At 52.0% G+C, this 19182-nt stretch overlaps 2 protein-coding genes across 2 annotated transcripts in view; both read right to left on the bottom strand.

Moving 5' to 3' along the window:
- Positions 1-9594, bottom strand: part of LOC112231648 (zinc finger protein 827) — a gene marked incomplete at its 5' end in the record, with an annotated part of 65078 nt that extends 55484 nt beyond the window's left edge. Inside the window, 5 exon segments of the mRNA XM_042311795.1 lie at positions 1118-1622; positions 2114-2289; positions 8810-9061; positions 9064-9180; positions 9183-9594. Of these exon segments, the coding sequence (XP_042167729.1) occupies positions 1118-1622; positions 2114-2289; positions 8810-9061; positions 9064-9180; positions 9183-9594 (1462 nt within the window).
- Positions 9595-9748: 154 nt separating this feature from the next.
- The window catches only part of LOC121841768 (zinc finger protein 827-like), a 54029-nt gene continuing 44595 nt past the window's right edge, over positions 9749-19182 (bottom strand). Inside the window, exon 2 of the mRNA XM_042311793.1 lies at positions 9749-10149. Coding sequence (XP_042167727.1) covers positions 9749-10149 — 401 coding nt within the window. The remainder of the gene's footprint in view (positions 10150-19182) is intronic.

The raw sequence follows: 19182 nt of genomic DNA, 5'->3' as shown, positions 1-19182 counted from the left end.
GAAGCTTTACCCCCCCCCTCCCTTTCTCCTCCTCTCTACCCTCCCTGTCTGCTGTACGGCCCAGCAAAGAGTGCAAAAGATCTGAGTAAAGCTTTGGGCCAAACCCCCCCCTTCTCTTTTTTACCAACCGCGCTCAGAGATGATCATGAAAGCCCTCAGTAATCAAAAGGACCAGTATTCTATTTAAACATCATCGTTATCTCTAACATCACTCAAGTCCACTACTATCCGCTCCTTAAAAACAAAAAAGTGTGTCCTCCCATCTTTCAAATTACCTCCGGTACTGCATGAATGACGCCGCCCTTGAACTAAGATGTCCGCCGCCCGTCCGCCACTCTACACTGGGCTGACATTGTGAGAGAAGAAGCCATCTTGGCTCCATCTCCTCTGGGACTTTCCTGGCTTGATTGCAAAGTCTGGGAGTGAAGTGCGACTGGCACCCGGGGGGCACCGGTGCGGAGCCGAACTGGAGGGGGAGGGGTTAACTAAACCTGTCCAGTCCCTCCGCGACGCACACCGCACGGCGCATCCTAGCCAGGGTCACGGAGCAGAAGTTAAGGGCGCTAATCATTTCAAATTATGAATTCTTCTTAATTTATGAATTATGCATACATTTTTAATTAATCTAATGTTCCGAGGGTTTTCTACCCCCCTCCTCCCCCATCCCTTCTCCCTCACCTCCTTCCGCATCCCTCGTTCAGGAGATCTCAATCTAATTAGCTGGCATTAGGAGTTAGAGTGGCAGCCTCAACCCCGACCTTGGCACCCAACCCCGGGCACACCTTCCCCCATCAATCTTCAGCCATTGTCTCAAAGTAACTGATCCTTTGCCATCGTCACAACATGATGGAATGCATCTCAACAAACCTGATATAATACCTAGCGTTATTCTGGCTAACGATAGCGTGTGTGTTGTTGATGAGGTTATTGGAGAGGCAAAGCGGAGTGTTGGGGTTATTGGATTAATGAGTTGACGTTCATTGACATTCATGACGAAACCCTAAGAAATATGCTAAGACGCTCAAAAGTCCTGAAATGGCCATCAAAATTTGCCCACCAGTCTAACACCTGGCCGTTAGTGAGTGTTGTTATTGACGGGAGTTGCTGTCATGGTTACCTGAGAGCTTCATGAGCAGGTCGGTGGCTGTCTTGGTGGTGATGTCCGGGCTGAAGAGGGACGCTGCCGTTGGACCTCCACCAGGACTGGACCGCACCCCCACCCCCAAGCCGACTCCCCCCATAGAGAGGTCCAGGGAGTTGCCACTGCTACCAGGCCGCTCCCGCTCCCTGTCCCTGCAAAGGGTGAAGGGCGACAGCACCGACAGCTCCCTCTCCTGGGGCTCTTCTTTTATATAGACGTGGTGGTTGGAGACTCCAGGGGAGCTCTGGTTCCCTGCGTCCGACTGGAGAGGGGATTCCCCGGGGTTGAAATCGCCCAGGAGTGACCCCTCGCCCTCCGTGTCCGTGGTGGCCTCTTCCTTGACCTTGACCCCGTCGGAGGAGCCGGAGCGGGGGAAGTGCTGGTGGCAGCGCATGTGGAGCTTGAGGCTGAAGTGGCGCGAGGAGGTGAAAGGGCAAAGTTCGCACTGGAACGTCTCGCCCCGGTCCTGATGCTGGTGGACCTGGGATACAGGGATAGGATGAGTGGTGGGGGTACCTCCGCATTGTTACGGCAACAACATTCAAAGCAATTATGCTAATTTGAGGACAAGACACTGAAAATGTTCCTACGCTACAATGGGGTAATGCATTCCATTCAACGTGTGTCAATGTTTCAGGCTAATTGAATCTGTTCCTATGCAAATAAATAATTGAAATAAAATGAGTAAAAGAGATTAAATAAGAGCGTAAAACAGTAAGGATTCCCTCAACATTTGGAGCTTCTCGTTCTTGTTAAAAACCCCTCTAGCTTTGGTCTACTAACTACAGTATCATTTGAGGCACGTTACCCCGCTACACTAGAGGTGACTTTGACTAGAGCTTACACCTCCCGTCCTTTGAGCAATTAGTAGCATTAGCACCACTTCCACAATTACGACCTCAGGGGATGGATAACCCGACAAGGTTACAGGTCAAAGGTCAAAGGAGGCATCACAGGCTCCCATCATCTCACCTTCATGTGGGACTTGAGATTGTCTTTGCGGGCGCAGCGGAAGGGGCACAGGGGGCACTGGTGACTCTTCAGGCCGGTGTGGATCACCATGTGTCTCTTCCAGTAGCTCTTCCTCTTGATGACCAGGCCACACACCGGACACTGGAACGGCTTCCCTCCGTCCTCCCCCGGGGAACCTGGGAGAGGAGAGGAAAAAGAGGGGATGAGACATTTATTTATTTCACCTTTATTTAACCAGGGAGTTCCAGTGAGGTCAGAATAATTATTTACCAAGGGATACCTGGCTGAGAACGGCAGCTCAGTAAAAATACAAGTCATTTAGTGCATACAGTCCCCTGAACAAATACTTAAGCAATGCATCATTCCTTCCTCGTTTGCTTGATATCAGTGCACCTATCCGATCTATAAGTGACCGGTAAGGTGTAAGTAAGGTTTCCACTTTATAGCTTTCCCCAATCCAGCCCATGTCAGATCTGTGATTACTTCAAGGAAGAAAAGAAGGAAGCTAGGAAGGTGAAGGTTACATTTCTGAAGTATTGGAACAGGTCCATTTCTCGCGCTGGGAATTGCTTGGGACTTCACCACACGATATTATCACGATACAAAGGTGTCGATACGATGTGCATTACGATTCTCACCATTCTATATGTATTGTGATTCCATATACTGCAGTTTTATTGCGATTTGATGTTCCAAACATATTGCTCACCATATGACTGCTGCAGAGAGACAAGAGAGAGAGCCATGAGAACACGAGTCTTGATCAGTCAGGAAAATAAAAGTGCTGAAAACATCTTAGCTCCCTATTTAAAAAGAAGATGGAGAACAAGCTATAGGATCAGAGATACGTTAGTTATGGCGCAGGTACAGCCGACTAGCGCTAGCTAACACTACCTGGATTGTTTTAAAACAAATCTATACAATATCGTCCAAAAATAATATTGCGATATGCAACTATCGATCCCCCCCCAATCACTAGTCCATTTCTTCCTTACCAGAGAGGAGTTACGGACTATGGAGCCTCTCTAAGGTTACTGACTTTGTCACTATTCCCACACCTCTACTAGGTGAGACGCGACCTCTAGACACCTCAAGCTGAGAACGCTCAACAAAGCCTGCTGTGCTTCTGAGAACAAAAGAAGTCAAACTCAAGGATGTTTTATTATCTCGATTATTGTTGTTGGCTTCATTTCCGGCCTCTATTACGCCGTTTAATTGGGCTTATTAGGACACGGCATGATTGCATTACAAATTCACCACGGGCCTGTCATCGATGGCTTCATAAGTATTCTCCTCCTGTTCCTTGGAAAACATCTGGTAATCAGTGTTTGGTGAAATTACCGCGCTCAGCCATTCATTGACCCCGGGTGTAAAACCTCGAGACTGCCTATTTGCAACAATAAACCGCCATCTGCGGCCCAACCGACTGGAGCGAGGGAGAGAAGAGAGGGGGAGGAGGAGAGAGAGGAGAGAAGATAACCGTGGACTCCTTGCTCATTGGAGGATGCAGGGGAAGAGGTGGAGGAGAAAGAAAAACGTTTAACTGGTCAGTACGTCAGATAGCAGATTCTCTCTCTCTCTCTCTCTCTCCAGGGCAATCAAGATCAATTATCAAGAAATGTCTAAACTATGTAGAATTACACGGATTTATGTAACACTAAATATAGGCTAAATGTGTAACAATTTCATACCAGACCAGCCAACTGCAATAAAACAAAACAATCACTAACCAAGGGCATGTTTTTTCTGTCTGGCCACCAGACAAGTAACTGCATTTGTACAGCATTCCACCGCGACCTTGACGGCTGCAGGTTACCGCCGACAACCCTTTTTAACATGCAGATCACAGAATATTGCATTGACTGCCTCTCTCCCTCTCATCTGTCTCAAGTCAATTTGATCCAGCCATTTTAGATTTGGCTTAAGGGTTACGACACAATCCTTAAAAAGTGCCCATCCATCTACCCTGGAACACACTCCACTGTTCTCCCTAAAGGCTGCTCATTTTGAGAGAGGAGAGAGTTGTGTGTGTGTGTGTGTGTGTGTATGTGTGTATTGTATTGTATTTATTAAGGAGACCCGTTAGCTACTCTTCTTGGGGTCCAGCAACATTAAGGCAGTTATATACAATTATAAATATTACATGACATTACATTTCACAACCCATTAAGTGTGTCCACAACACATTAAGTGTGCAGAGTGCGTGAGTTAGCATGTGTATTCATGTGTCTGTACCGGTGTGTGTCTCTTCACAGTCCCTGCTGTTCTATAAAGTTTTGATTTTTAAAATCTGATTCTACAGCTTGTGTCAGTCACCTGATGTGGAATAGAGTTCCATGTAGTCATGGCTCTGTGTAGTACTGTGCGCCTCCCATAGTCTGTTCTGGACCTGCCCAGTGTAAACTGATGGGATTGTGTTTGGCTGGGAGTCTGCTGAATGCTGATCTGAGGACAGAGGAGAAGGCCCTGACTGCAGACTCCTCTGGCTCCAACCTCCACCAGTCTGTACAGAGGTGACTGGTAAAGGGAGGTTGATGGAGCCAGAAGAATCTGCAGAACGGACACGGATATGGACACTCGGTTTCTACTGTACACACCGAAGAGCTGAGCGCAAATGGTCTGGGTTGAACATCCTGCCAGGCCCACAGACCTTTTCCCAGACTCAGGCCAGACGGGGAAGGGGATTCTCTCTCTCTCTCTTTATCAAAAGTGGGGCGAGCGAGCAATTTAAAAAAAAATACATGAATAAAATAAATACAAACCTAGAAACCTCACCAAGAGATTTTAGCCATTTATAATGAGAGTCACAAGGACCAGGGTTTGAGTCCCAGTCAGGGTACCCTACAAATTATACAACGGGTGGGTCAAACCCTGAATGCTGATTGGTTAAAAGCGCATTCCAGTCGGTGTCAATTCCACAAGGTACCACCAGCTAAATCTATGACGTTAAAATGCCTATTTAGTCTGTTCCATCTGACTGATCAACCCACTGTCTCATCAGCCCAGGCAGGGAAGTTATAAACTTGATCTCCACTACAAAAAGCATCTAGACATTAACTCACATTTCTTCTAGACTAACATTTAGTTTTCAACAGCAGACATTTTTATAAACCTTACTGTCTCACCGACATTTGCAACATTGTTTCAGAATTCAAATTCGATCTCCAACTGTCGCATAGTAATGAACGTGTAGGGGTCGGGACGAGAGAGAGAGGCAGGCAGCATTTCTCAGCCATTTCTCAGCCAAGTCATTAATCAGCTGGCATCATTTTTATGGATGTATACAAAGAAAAGCCAATTGAAAAACGGTAAAACGAAAAGTGTAGCTAGTGTGCTAGTCTTTCCAGCTTCAGGATGAAGTGATTGTGTTAGCTGTGTTGTTGTCTAGCTCCTCTCCTCTGAACAACCGTGTCCTGACGAGAGAGCACATATTCTATGCCATGCGAAATCGTGCCTCGTTAGCTCAGTGTTACATAAGCATCCAAATAAATGTCACTAGAAAACAGCTTAAACAAATGCAGCCACTGTTGGGCTTTCTGTCACCGAAGTGACTGTAAAGTTAGCCGTAGTTGGCTAGCTAGCAAGCAAGGGATAAGAACGTTGCCAGCCAGTATGACAATGGAACATTTAGACTGAACGACTGGGTCGCGTGCATAGATACAGAACAAAAAGACTGAACGACTGGGTCGCGTCCATAGATACAGAACAAAAAGACTGAACGACTGGGTCGCGTCCATAGATACAGAACAAAAAGACTGAACGACTAGGTCACGTCCATAGATACAGAACAAAAAGACTGAACGACTGGGTCGCGTCCATAGATACAGAACAAAAAGACTGAACGACTGGATCGCGCCCATAGATACAGAACAAAAAGACTGAGCGACTGAGTCGCGCCCATAGATACAGAACAAAAAGACTGAGCGACTGAGTCGCGCCCATAGATACAGAACAAAAAGACTGAACGACTGAGTCGCGTCCATAGATACAGAACAAAAAGACTGAACGACTGGGTCGCGTCCATAGATACAGAACAAAAAGACTGAACGACTAGGTCACGTCCATAGATACAGAACAAAAAGACTGAACGACTGGGTCGCGTCCATAGATACAGAACAAAAGACTGAACGACTGGGTCACGTCCATAGATACAGAACAAAAAGACTGAACTACTGGGTCACGTCCATAGATACAGAACAAAAAGACTGAACGACTGGGTCGCGTCCATAGATACAGAACAAAAAGACTGAACGACTGGGTCACTTCCATAGATACAGAACAAAAAGACTGAACGACTGGGTCACGTCCATAGATACAGAACAAAAAGACTGAACGACTGGGTCACGTCCATAGATACAGAACAAAAAGACTGAACGACTGGGTCACGTCCATAGATACTGAAAAAAACTGAACGACTAGGTCACGTCCATAGATACAGAACAAAAAGACTGAACGACTAGGTCACGTCCATAGATACAGAACAAAAAGACTGAACGACTGGGTCACGTCCATAGATACAGAACAAAAAGACTGAACGACTAGGTCACGTCCATAGATACAGAACAAAAAGACTGAACGACTGGGTCACGTCCATAGATACTGAACAAAAAGACTGAACGACTGGGTCACGTCCATAGATACAGAACAAAAAGACTGAACGACTAGGTCACGTCCATAGATACTGAAAAAGACTGAACGACTAGGTCACGTCCATAGATACTGAACAAAAAGACTGAACGACTAGGTCACGTCCATAGATACTGAAAAAGACTGAACGACTAGGTCACTTCCATGGATACAGAACAAAAAGACTGAACGACTAGGTCACGTCCATAGATACAGAACAAAAAGACTGAACGACTGGGTCACGTCCATAGATACTGAAAAAAAGACTGAACGACTAGGTCACGTCCATAGATACTGAACAAAAAGACTGAACGACGGGTCACTTCCATGGATACAGAACAAAAGACTGAACGACTAGGTCACGTCCATAGATACTGAACAAAAAGACTGAACGACGGGTCACTTCCATAGATACAGAACAAAAGACTGAACGACTAGGTCACGTCCATAGATACAGAACAAAAAGACTGAACGACTAGGTCAAAAAGACTGAACGACTAGGTCGTCCATAGATACAGAACAAAAAGACTGAACGACTAGGTCACGTCCATAGATACAGAACAAAAAGACTGAACGACTGGGTCGCATCATTAGCAACCGAACCAATAGAACGAACCACCAGCCAGCTTGGGTAGCAACTCTAGATTTGTTTCGGGACTATATCTTGTGGAAGGATGAAATAGTATGAATAAATTCATCAAAATAACGTTTTTAATGAAAATATGTCAATCATTATTTGAATATGTTGGTAACCGGTAACCCTTTGTATAAAAGTGATAATGCCCTCGAAGCCCGAGCCCGGCCCGAGACAAACCAGTGTCAATATATCCTCCAAACACCGGCTTTTCAGGCATCATCACTTAATTAACTACATTGGTTCCCGTGTTAAATAGCCCTATTGAAAGCAGTGAAGGCAGAGTTCTGCCATTGTTCATGATTGATGTGCTAGTTGAAATATACATCATACCACTAAAGTAATCAGACCTATTCTTACTATATTAAACTGCTTCAGCTTCTATTCAGCTTGAAATCTTCATTTAACACCTTCCACTACTATAAAAAAATACATTTTTGGACAGCTGAAGCAATCACACACATTTTCTTCAGGAAATGTTCCTATTCTAGTTTAGTCATTTATCTCAGCTTAGAATAGTTCACTGCAAGCTGACTACTGGCTAGCTTCCGAAATCAACTTATTAAAGTATCTACAAAACAAGTTTTATAGCCAAAAGGAAGGTTTCTACATTTTTTATTTTACTGTCCCCGGTTCACAAATTATTATTTTGATTCACATGATTCGATTCACCGCGATTGAACCGAATCCCTACCACTTTGACGCGAATCATGCAATTTGTCAAAAATAATAGTTTGAAATAATTTCTTATCAATAAAAATATATATATATATATATATATATTTTTTTGTGTGAAGTGGGGCATCCATAATACAGTAAATCAAATGTGTATGTCCTTAAAGTGTAATATAAAGGGATTCAACATATTAGAATATTTGCTTAGAGACCAGCTTTAATTCCATATAATAAGCAAAAGCTTGGAGAATATCTGTAAACGATAGTTTCCAAACAAGTTGAAAAGCTGAAGAGGATTTAATATCCGAGGACAGTTCAGGATGTGAAAGGGGAAATGAACTAGTACCGACAAACAACCTTGAAAAATGCAAGGTGAAATAACTGATTGAAATGCATTTTTAAAATCTGCTGTTGTTGTGGTGTTCAACCTGGGAAGGTCTTCCACAACGGTTCATTGTTGTAGAAAACCTTGCTAGAGAAACAACACCATCTGGGATTGATGGATAGCGGCACTTTGTTTGCCACAAGGTTTATACAAATGGTCCAGTGTTCTTAACAACGTTCCAATGTTCCGAACCTTGTCACGACGACAAAACGTAGCTGACATAATATCTTGATAAACTCACTATTACATTTACCAAACTGCAAAACAAAACAGAATGTAGCTTACTACTGTAAATCCAAAAACTCACCATAAGGCTTTTAGACAACAAATGCCACCTCAGGAAGAAATTGTGTAGGGTCAGGGTAGATTGGCCTACCTGCTTGGCTGCTGGGTTTGGCCCTTCCCTTAGGGGTGGAGGGCAGCAGCAGGTCCATGGCGCTCTGGGGCCCTGTGGGGGTCCCTGTCTTCTGGTTCCTGTCCAGCAGGGGCTTGATGTCCTCCTGGATGGCCCCTCCTCCTGCTGTGGCCTCCATCTTATCAGCAAGGAGGTTCCCTGCCGCCCGGGCTGCCACCTCCTTGAGGAGCGCAGCCGAGGAAGTCATAGAGACCAGGGAGAGGAAGGAGGAGCCGGTGGAGGGTTGGTGTTGGTGGTCTGATGATGAGGGGTGGAGGTGGTCTGGGAGCGCTCGCTCACCTTCTTGGACAGGGCGGCTAGCGTGGAGCTGGCCGACTGAGGGCTGAAGGGGAGGTGAAGGCATCGAAGCGTACCGAGTCGTCTGTTCCTCCCCGGCTCCCTCCTCCCAGGGTGGGTACGGTAGAGCAGGAGGATGATGAAGAGGAAGTAGACGAGGCCACTACGGTGGCATTCTTGTCCTGTAAAACCGCGTTGGCTGCCGCTTTCAGCTTCTGGATGGCCGAGTCCGGTGATAGGCTGGACCCGCCGCTGGAGGCGGAGCAACCCCCGGGGCCACTTCCCGTCACCTGCCACTCCCACCCACACGAAGCCAGCACCGTTGCTCGGGGCGACCACCGAGGCGAAGGGGTCGCAGGGCTCCTGCTTGATGGCAGTGGTCGACATGGCAACAGAGGCAGGCGAGGCTGAGGCGGAGCCTCCGCTGTTGTTGTTGTTGTTATTGGCCGCCAGTTTTCGGGCGAGGGCACTTAGATGCTGAGCATGATGGGAGGAGGGGGAAAGGGTCAGGGCTGGAGCTAAGCCTATAGGGGGCGACTCTCCTCCCCCCTCCTCTCACTCTCCCCAGAAGTTCCCCATCCAGCTTCAACGACCCAGCCTCTAGGAGGCGCCGCAGGTTACTACTCAGGGTTTCCCCAGGGCCTCGGAGGCAGCCTCTCCATAGAGCGAGGATACCACGGAGGAAAGGGTATCTTGGGCAGAGAACACCCCTCCGTCCACCCCTAGGCTCAGGAGTTCAAGGGAGGCCCGGTGGTGGTGGTGGTGGTTGTGGACAGGCGTAGGGCAGCCCCCCAGGGAGCTCTCGGTCGAGGTGTCGGGGTGTTCTGGAGGTCGGTCTGGGGAGGGGGTGGGGGAGGAGCCCCCGGGGAGGAACAGCTCATGGTCGTCATGGATGTCACCGCTGTACGACGACTCGGAGCGCGTGTCGGAGGCGTTCCCGTACCAGCCACCGCCGCCAACGCCGCCGTCGTCCTCCACGGGACAGCAGCCCCCGTCGGGCCCACTCTCCTCGACGCTGTCCACATCTACAGGAGAGAAGAAGAAGAGACGTATGGTGAGAGGAAGAGAGAGGAGGAAGGGATCATCATGATTAGAGCTGAGGACAAACCAGGGTCACGTTCATTGGATCATAAACGGAGGGAAACGTGCTACCTGAACTTATCCAATATGAAAACACTTGTTTTAGCTTTTTCTGTTGCACAATGTTTTACTACAGTTTTCCCAATGAACATTGCCCAGGAAAGGACTGGATTTTGTCATTAAAGATAAACTCCAGGATCTTTAGCACAAGAAATTTGTAACATATAGTAGGATTACTTATTTTTTTACAAAATTGCAGGACGTTGCATACCATACCAAATGATGACGTAGTACACACAAAAAAACAGGGAACACTTTAGGCTCTTGAGAACCAATTTCTAAACTACTGGCAAAAATGATAAAGGTTTGAGAGCTCATCCTTAAATGATAATCTAGGAGGCATTGACATGAACAGCCTTGATTTGGGGATTGACGTTGTAATTCAACAAGTCAGCAGTCACCTGTCACCTGGATTACAAAGTGAGCCAGACTACTACACTATACACACATTCTGACGCCTCCTTATCACAAGTGAGCACTCTCAATTCTATTAACCAGCTAAGTACAAAGGGAACAGCCTAGTCAAAATACCAAATAGACTTCAGCGCTCTCAGCAAGGGGTAACTCACTGCCTTGGCAATGACTGAAGAAAATCATAATAACGCCCGAAAACCAAGGAGCTTTAATGCAACAAAATCCACCAGCTTTCCCCAAGCCTTTCTCTCAGCACTGAGAATCCCCAGCAACGTTCAATAAAATAACTTGAATGATTTTTCAATCCTTTATTTTCAACATATATTTTTTTCCCAGGGTCAATTTTTTTTTCTCCCAAGGAGTTTAGTAACGGGGTTACCATGACGACAGGACCTTCCGGGAGGCTAGACAGCAAAGATTAGGGTAATGGAGGTTACAGAGCCTATTTAATATTCATGAGGATGCAGATACCACCAGGGAGCCAATAAGGATAGGGTTAAGGTCACCCAGGGTCATTAATATACACTTGGTGTATCAATATTCATAAGCAAAACATTACAGCTTGCCAGACAAGGGCGAACAAAAGAAAGTGAGTATTCCTGAAACATATTAACCCCTTTCCATAAGAAGATGTCAGAAAGCAACAAGCCTGGGCAAAGAAAATGTCAAAACTTTACTGTACTGGGAGGAGGGGGGGACAGTAGAGGCTTCAACAAAAATAAACCCATTGAGCATCAACCGAAGAAAACAGAGCGATAATAACAAAAAACACTCATACACTGAGACACAATCTCTCCTCTCCACACGCACGCAGGCAGGCAGGCACGCACGCAGGCAGGCACACAGGCAGGCACACAGGCAGGCACACAGGCAGGCACACAGGCAGGCACACAGGCAGGCACACAGGCAGGCACGGCACGCAGGCAGGCACACAGGCAGGCACACAGGCAGGCACACAGGCAGGCACACAGGCAGGCACACAGGCAGGCAGGCAGGCACGCACGCAGGCAGGCACACAGGCAGGCAGGCAGGCAGGCAGGCAGGCAGGCACACAGGCAGGCACACAGGCAGGCAGGCAGGCAGGCACGCACGCAGGCAGGCAGGCAGGCAGGCAGGCAGGCAGGCATGCAGGCACGTCATTTGAGCTCTCTTCTCTCTCCCTCTCGCTCACACACATCAAGGCTAGTCTTCACCTTGGCGACCCCGTCTAAGAACACTGGTGGGTTGCTTCTCTGTTTACAGGCAGAGGGGAAAGCGGTTGCCTCAGCAACCCCACCCGCAGGGGTCATTAGAGTCAGCTCACATCTGGTCTGGTCGTCACCGACTATGGGCCAGAGAGGTGACCCCAACCGTGGCCCAAACACTCTGACCAAGCGTACATACACAGCGACAAATCTACCCACCACGCAGGGACGCTAGTACACATTCCATCTCACACACACAGGAGTCAGGACACACACACACCGTGGCAGAGGCCAGGGCAGGGAAAAGAAGACACTGAACATTTACAGGAGTCAGGACACTACACCTTACAACCAGAGACCTGACCCCTCTTTGTTTACACAGTTTATGATGTGTGTGTGTGTGCACCCTTTGCGTGTGTTTCTATGCACTGTGTGTGTGTCTTCCTTCACCTCTTCCTTCACATTTCCTAAGACGACATTAAGCGAGGAAAGGGGGGGAGAGAGAAATAGAGAGCGGGAGAAAGGGAGTGAGCGCGTGAGTCAGCAGGTCTAAGACCTACTGTTTTTCCATGGCTGCCGTTCACTCCCACTGAAAGCTTTTAGTCACCTGAGCCGGGCCAGAGGGGCGAAGTATGCGAGGCATGACCCGCGTCCATGTGACATGCTACAGAAAGAAAGCAGCCAGGCCCTAATGGCTGTAATGTCGTTAGTGGGAAATGGCTAGATTGCTGACCGAAAGTCTCAGGAGTACACAGTGGGTTGGGGGGGGGTGAATTTGAACTATCCCCCCCTTTCCCTCCCTCTATCGACCTCTCCTTCTCCCTCCATCTCTCTTGCCCTTTGCTGCCCTCCCCCTCTCTTTCGCTAACTCTCCCCCTGCCTCTCTCTCCTTCCTGGGTTTAGTGTTGAGGTCCCGAGACTCCTCCACGCAACACTACACCTCAAGACGCTAGGCTATTCGTAACGCTACAATGCTGCCTCTGCCGCACCCCGTCGCCATGGTTGTGTGACACAGGCAGGACCACCGTGTGTGTGTGTGAGTGAGAGACACAGGCAGGGCCACCCCGTGGGCGGGCTGACATTTCACAAGGTCATATCTCTGACCCAGGCTACGAGGGGAGGGGGGGCTTTGTCTGGGACTCAGCGTGCATGCACACACACACTAGACTGTACACACACACATTGTACTAGTCCACTACTACACATTACTGTACAGCCAAGGATATATTCCATAGCCGAGTCTCTACAGTACAGTGGTGGTGGTGGTAGGGGGTGATACAGTCTCTACAGTACAGTGGTGGTGGTGGTGGGTGGTGATAGTCCTGCAGTACAGTGGTGGTGGTGATACGGTCCTGCAGTACAGTGGTGGTGGTGATACGGTCTCACAGCACAGTGGTGGTGGTGATACAGTCCTTACAGTACAGTGGTGGTGGTGGTGGTGATACAGTCTCTACAGCACAGTGGTGGTGGTGGTGGTGGTGGTGATACAATCTTTACAGCACAGTGGTGGTGGTGGTGGTGATACAGTCCTACAGCACAGTGGTGGTGGTGGTGGTGGTGGTGATACAATCTTTACAGTACAGTGGTGGTGGTGGTGGTGATACAGTCCCCTACAGCACAGTGGTGGTGGTGGTGGTGGTGGTGATACAACTTTACAGCACAGTGGTGGTGGTGGTGGTGATACAGTCCTACAGCACAGTGGTGGTGGTGGTGGTGATACAGTCCTACAGCACAGTGGTGGTGGTGGTGGTGATACAGTCCTACAGCACAGTGGTGGTGGTGGGGGGTGATACAGTCCCACAGCACAGCGGTGGTGGTGGTGGTGATACAGTCCCACAGCACAGTGGTGGTGGTGGGGGCGATACAGTCCACAGCACAGCAATGGTGGTGGTGGTGGGGGGCAGTCCCAGCACAGTGGTGGTGGGGGAGGGTGATACAGTCCACAGCACAGTGGTAGTGGTGGGGGGTGATAGTCCACAGTGGGGGGGGGTCCAGTCTCAGCACAGTGGTGGTGGGGGGTGATACAGTCCACAGCACAGTGGTGGTGGTGGGGGGCACAGTCCACAACACAGTGGTGGTGGTGGGGGTGACAGTCCCTACAGCACAGTGGTGGTGAGGGGGGGGTGATACAGTCCACAGCACAATGGTGGTGGTGGGGGGTGACAGTCCCTACAGCACAGTGGTGGGGGGTGATATAGTCCCTACAGCACAGTGGTGGTGGTGGGGGGGATGATACAGTCCACAGCACAGTGGTGGTGGGGGGCGATACAGTCCACAGCACAGTGGTGGTGGTGGGGGGTGGGGGATACAGTCCACAGCACAGTGGTGGTGGTGGGGGGGTGATACAGTCCACAGCACAGTGGTGGTGGTGGTGGTGGGGGGGTGATACAGTCCACAGCACAGTGGTGGTGGGGGGATACAGTCCACAGCACAGTGGTGGTGGTGGGGGGATACAGTCCACAGCACAGTGGTGGTGGGGGTGGTACAGTCTACAGCACAGTGGTGGTGGGGGGGGATGATACAGTCCACAGCACAGTGGTGGGGGCGGGGGTGATACAGTCCACAGCACAGTGGTGGTGGTGGGGGGAGATAAAGTCCACAGCACAGTGGTGGTGGTGGGGGGGGGGGAGACAGTCCACAGCACAGTGGTGGTGGGGGGGATACAGTCCACAGCACAGTGGTGGTGGGGAGGAGATACAGTCCACAGCACAGTGGTGGTGGTGGGGGCACAGTCCACAGCACAGTGGTGGTGGTGGGGGTGACAGTCCTACAGCACAGTGGTGGGGGGGGGTGATATAGTCCCACAGCACAGTGGTGGTGGGGGGTGATACAGTCCACAGCACAGTGGTGGTAGTGGTGGGGGGATATAGTCCATAGCACAGTGGTGGTGGGGGGATACAGTCCACAGCACAGTGTTGGGGGGTGATACAGTCCACAGCACAGTGGTGGGGGGTGATACAGTCCACAGCACAGTGGTGGTGGGGATGACACAGTCCCTACAGCACAGTGGTGGGGTGATATAGTCCCACAGCACAGTGGTGGTGGTGGGGGGTGATACAGTCCACAGCACAGTGGTGGTGGGGGGGATACAGTCCACAGCACAGTGGTGGTGGTGGTGGGGGGTGATGCAGTCCACAGCACAGTGGTGGTGGGAGGAGATACAGTCCACAGCACAGTGGTGGTGGGGGGGGGATACAGTCCACAACACAGTGGTGGTGGTGGGGGTGACAGTCCCTACAGCAGAGTGGTGGGGGATATAGTCCCACAGCACAGTGGTGGTGGTGGGGGGGGTGATACAGTCCACAGCACAGTGGTGGTGGGGGGGGGGTGATACAGTCCACAGCACAGTGGTGGTGGTGGTGGGGGTGATGCAGTCCACAGCACAGTGGTGGTGGAGGAGATACAGTCCACAGCACAGTGGTGGTGGGGAGGAGGGAGATACAGTCCACAGCACAGTGGAGGTGAGGGGGTGATACAGTCCACAGCACAGTGATGGTGGTGGGGGGGCACAGTCCACAACACAGTGGTGGTGGTGGGGGTGACAGTCCCTACAGCACAGTGGTGGTGAGGGGGATGATACAGTCCACAGTACAGTGGTGGTGGTGGGGGTGACAGTCCCTACAGCACAGTGGTGGGGGGTGATATAGTCCCACAGCACAGTGGTGGTGGTGGGGGGTGATACAGTCCACAGCACAGTGGTGGTGGTGGGGGGTACAGTCCACAACACAGTGGTGGTGGTGGGGGTGACAGTCCCCACAGCAGAGTGGTGGTGGTGGGGGGGTGGTGGTGGGGGGGGTGATACAGTCCACAGCACAGTGGTGGTGGACAGTGGTGGTGGTGGGGGGTACAGTCCACAGCACAGTGGTGGTGGTGGGGGGACAGTCCCCACAGCACAGTGGTGGGGGTGATATAGTCCCCACAGCACAGTGGTGGTGGTGGGGGGGTGTTACAGTCCACAGCACAGTGGTGGTGGTGGGGGTGACAGTCCCTACAGAACAGTGGTGGTGAGGGGGGTGATACAGTCCACAGCACAGTGGTGGTGGGGGGGTGATACAGTCCACAGCACAGTGGTGGTAGTGGTGGGGGGTGATATAGTCCATAGCACAGTGGTGGTGGGGGGGTGATACAGTCCACAGCACAGTGGTGGTGGGGGGTGATACAGTCCACAGCACAGTGTTGGGGGGGTGATACAGTCCACAGCACAGTGGTGTGGGGGGTGATACAGTCCACAGCACAGTGGTGGTGGGGGGGGTGACACAGTCCCTACAGCACAGTGGTGGGGTGATATAGTCCCACAGCACAGTGGTGGTGGTGGGGGGTGATACAGTCCACAGCACAGTGGTGGTGGGGGTGATACAGTCCACAGCACAGTGGTGGTGGGGGGTGATACAGTCCACAGCACAGTGGTGGTGGGGAGGAGATACAGTCCACAGCACAGTGGTGGTGAGGGGGGTGATACAGTCCACAGCACAGTGATGGTGGTGGGGGGGGGCACAGTCCACAACACAGTGGTGGTGGTGGGGGTGACAGTCCCCACAGCACAGTGGTGGGGGTGATATAGTCCCCACAGCACAGTGGTGGTGGTGGGGGGTGATACAGTCCACAGCACAGTGGTGGTGGGGGGTGATACAGTCCACAGCACAGTGGTGGTGGTGGTGGGGGGGTGATACAGTCCACAGCACAGTGGTGGTGGTGGGGGGTGGGGTGATACAGTCCACAGCACAGTGGTGGTGGTGGTGGGGGGTGATACAGTCCACAGCACAGTGGTGGTGGGGGGGGTGATACAGTCCACAGCACAGTGGTGGTGGTGGGGGCACAGTCCACAGCACAGTGGTGGTGGTGGGGGGCACAGTCCACAATACAGTGGTGGTGGTGGGGGTGACAGTCCCCACAGCACAGTGGTGGTGAGGGGGGTGATACAGTCCACAGCACAGTGGTGGTGGTGGGGGGCGGACAGTCCCACAGCACAGTGGTGGGGGGGGTGGATATAGTCCCACAGCACAGTGGTGGTGGTGGGGGGTGATACAGTCCACAGCACAGCTGTGGTGGTGGGGGGTAAGGATGATACAGTCCACAGCACAGTGGGGGTGGGGGGTGATACAGTCCACAGCACAGTGGTGGTGGTGGGGGTGGGATTACAGTCCACAGCACAGTGGTGGTGGTGGGGGTGGGGTGATACAGTCCACAGCACAGTGGTGGTGGGGGGGGATACAGTCCACGGTACAGTGGTGGTGGTGGTGGGGGGGGTGATACAGTCCACAGCACAGTGGTGGTGGTGGTGGGGGTGGATACATCCCACAGCACAGTGGTGGTGGGGGGTGGATACAGTCCACAGCACAGTGGTGGTGGGGGGGGTGATACAGTCCACAGCACAGTGGTGGTGGGGGGGGGGTGATACAGTCCACAGCACAGTGGTGGTGGTGGGGGGGATACAGTCCACAGCACAGTGGTGGTGGGGGGGTGATACAGTCCACAGCACAGTGGTGGTGGGGGGGCGATACAGTCCACAGCACAGTGGTGGGGGGGGTGATACAGTCCACAGCATAGTGGTGGTGGTGGGGGGTGATACAGTCCACAGCACAGTGGTGGTGGGGGCACAGTCCACAGCACAGTGGTGGTGGTGGTGGGGGTGACAGTCCCTACAGCACAGTGGGGGGGGGTGATATAGTCCCCACAGAACAGTGGTGGTGAGGGGGGTGATACAGTCCACAGCACAGTGGTGGTAGTGGTGGGGGGATATAGTCCATAGCACAGTGGTGGTGGGGGGGGGGATACAGTCCACAGCACAGTGGTGGTGGGGGGGATACAGTCCACAGCACAGTGTTGGGGGGGCTGATACAGTCCACAGCACAGTGGTGGGGGGGGATACAGTCCACAGCACAGTGGTGGTGGGGGACGACACAGTCCCCACAGCACAGTGGTGGGGTGATATAGTCCCCACAGCACAGTGGTGGTGGTGGGGGGTGATACAGTCCACAGCACAGTGGTGGTGGGGGTGATACAGTCCACAGCACAGTGGTGGTGGGGGGTGATACAGTCCACAGCACAGTGGTGGTGGGGGGGAGATACAGTCCACAGCACAGTGGTGGTGGGGGGGGATACAGTCCACAGCACAGTGGTGGTGGTGGGGGCACAGTCCACAACACAGTGGTGGTGGTGGGGGTGACAGTCCCCACAGCACAGTGGTGGGGGGGATGATATAGTCCCACAGCACAGTGGTGGTGGTGGGGGGTGATTACAGTCCACAGCACAGTGGTGGTGGTGGGGGGCGGATACAGTCCACAGCACAGTGGTGGTGGTGGGGGGGTGATACAGTCCACAGCACAGTGGTGGTGGTGGGGGGGGGGCGGATACAGTCCACAGCACAGTGGTGGTGGTGGGGGGGGGTGATACAGTCCACAGCACAGTGGTGGTGGTGGGGGGTGATTACAGTCCACAGCACAGTGGTGGTGGTGGGGGGGGTGACAGTCCACAGCACAGTGGTGGTGGTGGGGGCACAGTCCACAACACAGTGGTGGTGGTGGGGGTGACAGTCCCCACAGCACAGTGGTGGTGAGGGGGGGGTGATACAGTCCACAGCACAGTGGTGGTGGTGGGGGTGATCAGTCCCACAGCACAGTGGTGGGGGGGGATATAGTCCCACAGCACAGTGGTGGTGGTGGGGGGGGATACAGTCCACAGCACAGTGGTGGTGGGGGGGGGGGTGATACAGTCCACAGCACAGTGGGGGTGGGGGGTGATACAGTCCACAGCACAGTGGTGGTGGTGGGGGGGTGGGGATTACAGTCCACAGCACAGTGGTGGTGGTGGGGGGGGTAAGGATACAGTCCACAGCACAGTGGTGGTGGGGGGGGGATTACAGTCCACGGCACAGTGGTGGTGGTGGTGGGGGGTGATACAGTCCACAGCACAGTGGTGGTGGTGGGGGGGGGGTGGATACATCCCACAGCACAGTGGTGGTGGGGGCGGATACAGTCCACAGCACAGTGGTGGTGGGGGGGATACAGTCCACAGCACAGTGGTGGTGGGGGGTGATACAGTCCACAGCACAGTGGTGGTGGTGGGGGTGACAGTCCCACAGCACAGTGGTGGGGGGGGATATAGTCCACAGCACAGTGGTGGTGGTGGGGGATACAGTCCACAGCACAGCCAGGTGGTGGGGGGGTGGATACAGTCCACAGCACAGTGGTGGTGGGGGGGGGGTGACAGTCCACAGCACAGCACAGTGGTGGTGGGGGGTAAGGATACAGTCCACAGCACAGGTGGTGGTGGGGGGTAAAGATACAGTCCACAGCACAGTGGCGGTGGGGGGTGATACAG

Source organism: Oncorhynchus tshawytscha, linkage group LG34 (assembly GCF_018296145.1).
Source record: "Oncorhynchus tshawytscha isolate Ot180627B linkage group LG34, Otsh_v2.0, whole genome shotgun sequence".
Taxonomy (NCBI): Eukaryota; Metazoa; Chordata; class Actinopteri; order Salmoniformes; family Salmonidae; genus Oncorhynchus; species Oncorhynchus tshawytscha.
The sequence above is the reverse complement of the archived record's forward strand: the minus strand, read 5'-3'. Positions and strand labels throughout refer to the sequence as shown.